This window comes from Myotis brandtii, unplaced genomic scaffold (genome assembly GCF_000412655.1).
Source record: "Myotis brandtii unplaced genomic scaffold, ASM41265v1 scaffold21, whole genome shotgun sequence".
In the NCBI taxonomy this organism is placed as follows: Eukaryota; Metazoa; Chordata; class Mammalia; order Chiroptera; family Vespertilionidae; genus Myotis; species Myotis brandtii.
This window is the reverse complement of record NW_005357846.1, coordinates 609,297-618,399: the sequence shown is the minus strand read 5'-3', so window position 1 is coordinate 618,399 and position 9,103 is coordinate 609,297. Positions and strand designations below refer to the sequence as shown.

Here is a 9,103-nt window from a genome sequence, read left to right as displayed (position 1 = left end):
GATTAGGGGAGATCAGGCAGGCAGGCAGGTGAGTGGTTAGGAGCCAGTGGTCCCAGATTGTGAGATGATGTCCAACTTCCAGTTTAGGCCCGATCTAGGGATAAGGCTTAATCCGGCAGTTGGACATCCCCCGAGAGATCCCAGATTGGAGAGGGTGCAGGCTGGGCTGAGGGACACCCCCCGCCCCCCGTGCACAAATTTTGTGCACCGGGCCACTAGTATTCTACATATACATGAATAATCATTAAGAGATAGCTCTCTCCAGCCCTGACTGGTGTTGCTCAATGGTTAGAGCACCAGCCTGCCCACCAAAGGATCAAAAGTTAATTTCTGGTCAAGGGCACATACCTAGGTTGCAGGTTCCCCTCCCTGGTCAGGGTGTCTGTGGGAGGCAACCAATTGATGTGGCCCTCTCACATTGATGTTTCTCTCTTTCTCTGCTCTCTCTCTCTTTTCCTTCCACACTCTCAAGAATCAATGGAAAAAATATCCTCCAGTGAGGATTAACACATGCACACACAAAAAACAACTCTCCAAATTAAAGATCTATGATATTTCTACAAAAAAGCTAAATATTAATTTTGTTTTAAGGCACTACATAAAATTTTCTAACACTTGAATTATTTTGGGATGATTTATTTTATAGTTTAAAGATTTTCAGTCATTTAATGAACAAAATTTTATATATGTTTTAAATTAAAAATTAATTAGTAAAATAGACAGATACATACTCACATTGGCCTCACCTTTATATGTCACTGAAAAATCACAAATTCAACTTTGAGCTTTCATACAATATTTTTACTTTATAAAAATAGCAACAGTTTTAAAAATACATGCTTTAAAGTTCCTACCATGATAGAATTTTTATGCAAAGTGCTTTCTTTCTTTAAAGTAAAAATATTCTAATTTCTTCATATATAAGCATCTTAAAGAGCAATGGTATAAATGGCAATAAGATTAGGATATGATTCTTATATGATGTTTTAACAAAATTAAAATTACAAATTCATCCCAAAATGAACTTGATAGCTGAGATGCTGACATAAATCTATTCAGATTAGTAATACTTTTGTAATCAATGATACTAGAAAGATATAAAAGTGTCATTTCTAAATTTTAGAAACGTGTATCTTCCAGCAAAGTAAGGAATTGATACCAATTTTGTTTACTCGACCTGACTTTAATAGCAGGTAAAGCTATCCCCATAGTGCTATTGCTGTCTGTACAGAAGAAGAAAATTACTGTGAAAATATATTCCATCATCTTGAATGCTTCATTGAGAGCCTATCTTTTACTTCTAAAAAGTGTGTGTGTGTGTGTGTGTGTGTGTGTGTGTGTGTGTGTGTGTGTGTGTGTAAAACAGAAATAACCATTTGATGACATATCATAGCTTTCTTAGGTTAAACATTTTTTATTATGGTAACATATCTGAGTAATTGAAATAAGTTCACCATACAGATAGCACATGCTGAAGCATGGCAAGGCCACACTAATTGCACATTGTGTAGACATTTCAAGCATATTTTCTGTAACAGCATTTGCATTTATATACAGGTAGTAAAGCACATGAGGATAATTTGAGCCATGATTCATGGTAGCAAATGGATAGCTTTCAAGTTAATCTTCAAGCCCAGAATCTTCAGCAAAGCTATGAATATTCGATGCTGTAGAAAGTGCATTAGCTCCTGTATGAACTGACCAACTCAAGACCAAGAACTGTCCTGGCGTTGTTAGCCTTTGAAAGAGAAATATCAGCATTATCTGATTACTTTTGTAAGGTAAGTTTTCTTACTAATTTAGAAAATATTGGTCTATTGAATGATGACTTTACCAGCAGATTTAAAGTTAGTTGGTGGGGGAAATTAAAGCTTTATTTTGCAATTCTTGGATAATACAGCCCAGTTAATGCAGAATGTGTTAGCTGAATAGTTTCCTTCAATATGCCATATACTCATTTATGACAAAGCAAACACACACACACACACACACACACGATAGCAATCTCAAAGTGTGAAAATAAGTTTTAATATACCAATTTTTGGTTTCAAGACTATAGCTAATAACCTTGGTTCACATGGGTCCAGACAATTAATGCTTTTTAGGCCTAGAGACTTCAACCTGATTCCTAAAAATCTCAGCAAACTGAACTAGATCCAGTGACACATTATCTTTTATTGTCACTGAGGATTTTTCTTTTCTTGACTTTATCCATACCTCAAAACCTTAAAGAGAACTTAAAGTTTAAGAAAAAAAGAAAAGGAAATAAACGAAAGGGGGGAGGGAGGGCGGGAGGGAGGGAGGGAAGGAGGACAATGTAAGGAATAAAATATTGATCATATATTTCTAAATTTTAAATCTATTCAAAAGTAATATTAGCCCAAAATATGTAGATAACTAATTCAGTTATTGAAAAATGTAATCTCTCAATTTAAAGAGGAAAGCAAATTTTCAAGTCACAGAAATACATTAGTTGTGGTCACACTTTTTATTGTTTAACCCTTATAATCAAATTAACTAAGATTCAAAATGTAAAGCAGCAGTAGGGAATAGAACAGAAAAGTATTTTGTCATTCTTCTCAAAGTATCTGCTATTATATTTTAAAGAATATACATTTTGAATGAATCACTGCTTTATAGAAAACTAGAAATAATACCATTTATGCAACTATTAATTTTTGGTACTTTTTAAAAGGTCATGTAATGTGTATGTTTAGATTTCAAGAGAATTTTTAAACAAAATGGCTTTGACAGGCTAAAGAAGAAAACATTTGGGTTAATTTACATGAAAGCATCTGAAATTTCCATTTGGATAACAAAATTCTATAATCATGCACTTTTCAAATTAAAACAAATGAGGATGAAATATTTTTCTTAATGTCTGGAACCCACTGTCATCTAGCTATATAGAAGGTTGGGGTTATTTGAGTTTGGTTCATTTTAGTTTTAGGGAAGAGGAATTAATAGAAACGCTTGTGTATTTAAATCTACAAAAATGTGTAAAGATCTTTGCATCTTTTAACCAGTGTTATTCAACCATGTTATAATCAGAGGCTACTGCTGCCATTACCGTATTTGATTCTGTTATAACTTCATTTTTATACATACAAGGTAAATAAATAAATGCTAGTAAAATAAAATTTGTTTTACTAGTAAAAATAATCATAATGATTTCCTCCAACAGATTGCAAATGGCAACTAATCTACAATGCTGGAGTATACAAATGAAAACTAATCTGAATATAAACCTGATTTAAAATATAAATGATTTAAAATAAAATGATTGCTTTTTATACAATTCTGGAAATCATTCCAATCATATACATTTCTGGAAAGCATTCCAACCCTAGATTTACAGAACAATCATGGATATTTTCTTAATAACAAAATAACAATATGCTTTCATCATAAGTAAATAAAATTCACTAATAGAAACTCTTGGTAAAATTGAATAGCTTCTGGATTTTTCTCTCCTAGGAGAGAGCATCAGACCCATACTATCATTTATACTGATATGTTTAACCCCATTAACAAAAAATTATAATAAACACTATAAAATATGTTTTACCTCTAAAACATTTATATGGCCTCTAGAGACTTCCGTGGCTTATTACCGTATCTTCTCTTCTTAGTTTCGCAAAAGGGAATAAAGGACAGTGATCATAGACCACTGCATACCAGGTGGTATATATAAATAATGAGTACATGGCTTTTTTCACAACTTCATCATATCAAACTAGATCAATATAAATAGGCAAATGTGGGCAATGAAATTCTAGTGCTCAAAAAAGGACTTAAGTAGTTATCGAAATGAAATGTGTTCATCAGTTAGTTGGATCATTTCATATATTAAATTTACTCTTAGTTTTAAAAATTCTGTGTGTGTGTGTGTTTCCTAGGGGGAGAGGGTACATCTCCATGTTGGACATTCTTTTTTTGTCTTAAATAAAAATTGCACTCCTGTGCAACTGAAGACAAAAGTTCCAAAGCACTCGCTCTAGCAAATTAACCATTTTTATTTAAACCAATGCAAGTGAGTGGCCAACAAACTGTGTTGATATTATATACCAGACACCTGAAATTGTGTCTCATTCATTGACACATCATGAATTTAAAAGAGAAATGACTAAAAATACTCCTTGAAAACAGCTACTTGGTGATTATTCTTATAATGATTTTGTAATATCCCTATTTTTGCATTACTTATTCTAAGAAATCTGTAACACATGTTTAAGAACTTACAAAATTGAGTCATAAACACTTGGGGTTACACAGTAATTTCCTTCATCCTGACATCCTTATTCTCTTTTTACATAAAGATAATTAAAAAATTATTCTTTGGGATACATCTAGCAAGAAAAAGTATCTATTGGAATATGGATGTTAGGTAGTCATAAGCAATGAAGTAGCTAGCAATAATTCCAAGAACAGACTACTTTAGTCTAACCCAGTCATAAAATATGGCTTTAAAAGCAAAGTATATCTAACTTACACCTTGGGGTTGCCAATTATCCAGCTTGTGAATTAAAACAGGCTAGTTTGCCTCTCTCAGTTCTCCTTCTGCTTTGGGCCATTTCTTGATTTACTGGAATTAGCTTTTAGGATAATAAAAAAAGGTAAAACACTCATGAATTTTGTAAATAATTAGTCTGTGAGAAAATAAAACTTTGGGGAGAAGTTTAAACAAACTTCTAAAAGGGGAATATTGCAATTTCTAAGTATTTACATGTCAATGACAGTGTTTATATTTTCATGGAAAACTGAAAGCTCACTCATTGTTTTTGAAACTCTAAGCAAGAAACGGAAGCTGCTATGAAACATGCATAACTAGAGGCCTGATGCACAAAATTTGTGCACAGGGAGGGGGGTTGTCCCTCAGCCCAGCCTGCACCCTTTCCAATCTGGGACCCCTCGAGGGATGTCTGACTGCCTGTTTAGGCCCGATTCCGGTGGGATCGGGCCTAAACAGGCAGTCGGACATCCTTCTCACAATCCAGGACTGCTGGCTCCCAACCTCTCGCCTGTCTGCCTGATTGTCCCTAATTGCTTCTGCCTGCCAGCCTGATCACCCCCTAACCACTCCCCTGCCAGCCTGATCGATGCCTAACTGCTCTCCTGCCGGCCCGATTGCCCCCAACTGCCCTCCCCTACAGGCCTGGTTCCCCCCAACTGCCCTCCCCTGCAGGCCTGGTCCCTCCCAACTGCCCTCCTTTGCTGGCCTGATCACTCACACTGCCCTCCCCTGCCAGCCATCTTTGACCACATGGGGGTGGCCATCTTGTGTGTTGGAGTGATGGTCAATTTGCATATCACCTCTTTATTAGGTAGGATAACTTTGAACTAGAAGAAACTTCATACTTTATTTTGATTTTTAAAAATCCTTAAGGGTACACCACAACTAATATCCAGTAAGCAAAATCCTCCATTTGCAACATTTTAGATTATTTTCTATGGTGCAGTGTGAAACTGTATTAGACTTTGCAATGTAATTTGGTCTCAACATTGAAAGACGTATAAAATAAGTGACACATTAACATTGAAATGAGTTTCAAAGGTCAACTCTTCTACTGCTGAAGAACAGAAGAAAATGTTTTTGACTGTATACACATTGGAGATATACGTTCCAAATAAAAATGAGTAGTATAACAAAAATCATCTGAAAAGATTTTTGTCATTATCATCATTTTCTATTCCTTAATGTACTAGTAACTCCTGATAAAAAGTCAAAATAAAAGCTAGTTTATGTTTTGTTTTTTATTAACCCACTGGATTGTCTTTCATTTAAATGGTCTCACTAGATCCTTACTGAAAATTTACATTATCATAAGTAGCTAAATTTCCACATAGAGGAATCAAAATGTTGAAGAATCAAGCTGGAATTTTTATAGTATTTTACAGTGTGCTATAGTCATGATAAACCCGTTTTATACTTAATCCTATCATCAAAGCAATACTAGGCTTCTAATTTTTCTTCATTTTATATGGCTACTATATATGTAAAAGAATAAGGTATTACACTACTAGAGCTTATTCAAGTTAAAGACATGTTATCTAGAAAATAATTTAACACTGTAGTGAGATCTCCAAGATCAGTTCTGTTTCATATTCTCTGCAGCAAAAATACCATTTCTAGTAGGAAGGTATTAATTATAAACCTAGCAAATTCTAGACATTCACATATTGTGTAAACAATATTAACATGGTTTATTACATTTACAGAAAGGTTAAGTCTTCTATCCAAGTTTTCTAATTCTTTTATATAATAAATATATTATTTGAGTGATGTGTGCATATATTTCACACATATATATGTCATATATACATAAAACAGCACTTAACGGTTGCTTTCTTTGCATGTTTACATTAGGGGGCAATGAATTGCTATAATGCATAACCCATGGCAATTTCCCTTCTGTTTCACAAATGGCCATATCTGGATGTAAACAAAACATTGGAGCGAGTCATTCCAGGTGAACTGTATTTCAAGTTGTAGACTGGTGATCTTATGAAGAATTGTGTACATCCTGGTAGTAAATACCTAAAAATAATAGTTAAAAATTAGACTTTTACAAGCAAATTAGTATTAACATCTCTCACTGACGTGTTAGGTGGCTCGTAATTTATATATCCTACATGAGAAATTATACTATAAAAACTATGCATTCCACATAAAAAGATTTATTCTCCCATATTGAAGAGGGGACATGGGGAGAGGGTCATAAAGCTTCACCCAAAAAGCTGAATATAGCAGCAACATATGATCTTAGCATCCCAAGACATCCCATAAAGAGCCACACACTCACATGCGAGAAAACTATGTATGTGGCTCATGTTAATTTGAAATTCATTCTTAATCTTTGTAAATAATGTGTGGAGCCAGTCAACTATTTCTTAAAAACATGTGATATGAACCATATCCGGTTTGGCTCAGTGTATAGAGCATTGGCCTGTGGACTGAAAGGTCATGGGTTCGATTCTGGTCAAGGGCACACACCTCGGTTAGAGGCTCCTCCCTGGCCATAGCCCTGGTCAGGGTTCGTGCAAGAGGCAACCAATCAATGTGTTTCTCTCACATCAATATTTCTCTTGGTCTTTCCCTTTCTCTTCTACTCTCTAAAAATCGATGGAAAAATATCCTCAGGTGAGGATTAAAAAAAAAAGAAAATGTGATATGAGAATCTTGCTAGCCATAATACCAAAAATTATTTGTTTCAAGGATATTGGAACCATCTAATCTAATAAAAGAGAAACATGCAAATTGACTGCACCTCTGCTATGCTCCAAGCCACGCCCACCAGCCAATCAGAGTGACTATATTCAAATTAGCCCAACCAAGATGGCGGCTGGCAGCCATGGAGCTGGAGCAAGCAGGAGGCTTGGTTGCCCCAGTGATGGAGGAAGCCAAGCTTCCCGCCTGCCCTGGCCAGCTATGGCCTTCGCTGAAGGGCACAAAGTTTCAATTATAGAAGCTAAATAAATCCCAGATACCTGCTTCCAGCCAGCCTCCACTGGGAGCTTGGGTGGCCGGGGGGCCTGGTCAGCCTGAAAACAGCAATCAGCCCCTCACCCAGGCTGGCTAAATCCTCATGGGGTGAGGGTCCCTGCTGGGGGGCTTGGCCAGCCAGCAAACAGCTATCAGCCCCTCACCCAGGCTGGCCAGGCACCCCAGCGGGGACCTCCCACCCTGAAGGGGGTGTGGCAAGCCTGAAAACAGCCCTCAGACCCTCACCCAGGCTGGCCAGGAACCCCAGTGGGGAACCCCACCCTGAAGGGGCTGTGCCAAGCCTGCAAACAAGTCTTCAGCCCCTCACCCAGGCTGGCCACACTCCCATGGTGTGAGGGTCCCTGCAGGGGGGCTTGGCCAGCCTGCAAACAGCCATCAACCCCTCAACCAGACTGGCCAGGCACCACAGCAGGACCCCCCTCCCTGAAGGGGGTGTGGCCATCCTGAAAATGGCCCTCAGCCCCTCACCCAGGCTAGCCAGGCATCCCAGCGGGACCCACACCCTGATCCGGGACATCCTTCAGGGCAAACCAGCCAGACCCCAACCATGCACCAGGTCTCTATCCTATATAATAAAAGGGTAATATGCAAGTTGTCCCTAACAGCAGAACGACTGGGAATGACTGGTCACTATGACACACACTGACCACCCGAGGGCAGACACTCAATGCAGGAGCTGCCCCCTGGTGGTCAGTGCGCTCCCACAGGGGGAGCTCTGCTAAGCCACAAGCCAGGCTGACGGCTGCCAGTACAGCGGTGGTAGTGGGAGCCTCTCCCGCCTCCTCAGCAGCACTAAGGATGTCCGACTGCAGCTTAGGCCTGCTTCCCGCTGGCAAGTGGACATCCCTCTAGAGCTCCCAGTCTGCCAGAGGGATTTCTGACTGCCATCTTATGCCCAATCCCCTTGGGAGCGGGCCTAAGCCAGCACGTGGTCATCCTCTGAGGGGTCCCAGACTGCGAGAGGGCATAGGCTGGGTTAATGGAACCCCCCCCCCCCCCCGAGTGCACAAATTTTTGTGCACTGGGCTTCTGGTTGATTATAATTTAATAATATTTCATTGATGTATTATGACTATAGGTAATCTATAACTAAAAATTGAAGATTAACATTCATAACTAGATTATAAATCTTATATTTCTAACTGCAAAGTGTTTACAATTACAGAATATCAAAAATAATCATCATTACAAATCACATGCAACCTTTGCAGCCAAATGTATTTCAGAATACATGAATTTTGCAGAATTTTAGGACAATATAGTGTATACTAGAGGCCCAGTGCACAAAAATTTGTGCACTCGGGGAGGGGGTCCCTCAGCCTGACCTGCGCCCATTCACAATACAGGACTCCTTGGGGGATGTCCGCCTGTTGACTTAGGCCCACTCCCCAGGGGATCAGGCCTAAGCTTGCAGTCAGACATCCTTCTGGCAGCCAGGGAGTCCTCGGGGGATGTCCAACTAAAGGCTTAGGCCCCCAAGGGATCAGGTCTAAACCGTTAGTTGGACATTCTTAGTGCTGCTACGGAGGTGGGAGAGGCTCCTGCCACCACCACTGTGCTGGCCAGCCATGATCCAGGTTCTGGCTGAGTGGCACTCCC

The 9,103-nt window shown here is 38.7% G+C and overlaps 1 protein-coding gene across 2 annotated transcripts in view; it reads right to left on the bottom strand.

The window, feature by feature from the left end:
• Positions 1 to 5,341: 5,341 nt before the first annotated feature.
• TTLL7 (tubulin tyrosine ligase-like family member 7) overlaps positions 5,342 to 9,103 on the bottom strand; it is a 139,748-nt gene continuing 135,986 nt past the window's right edge. For both annotated transcript variants that reach the window (XM_005865700.2, XM_014539248.1), the window contains exon 21: positions 5,342 to 6,538. In XM_005865700.2, coding sequence (XP_005865762.1) covers positions 6,418 to 6,538 — 121 coding nt within the window. In that variant the 3' untranslated portion in view covers positions 5,342 to 6,417. The remainder of the gene's footprint in view (positions 6,539 to 9,103) is intronic.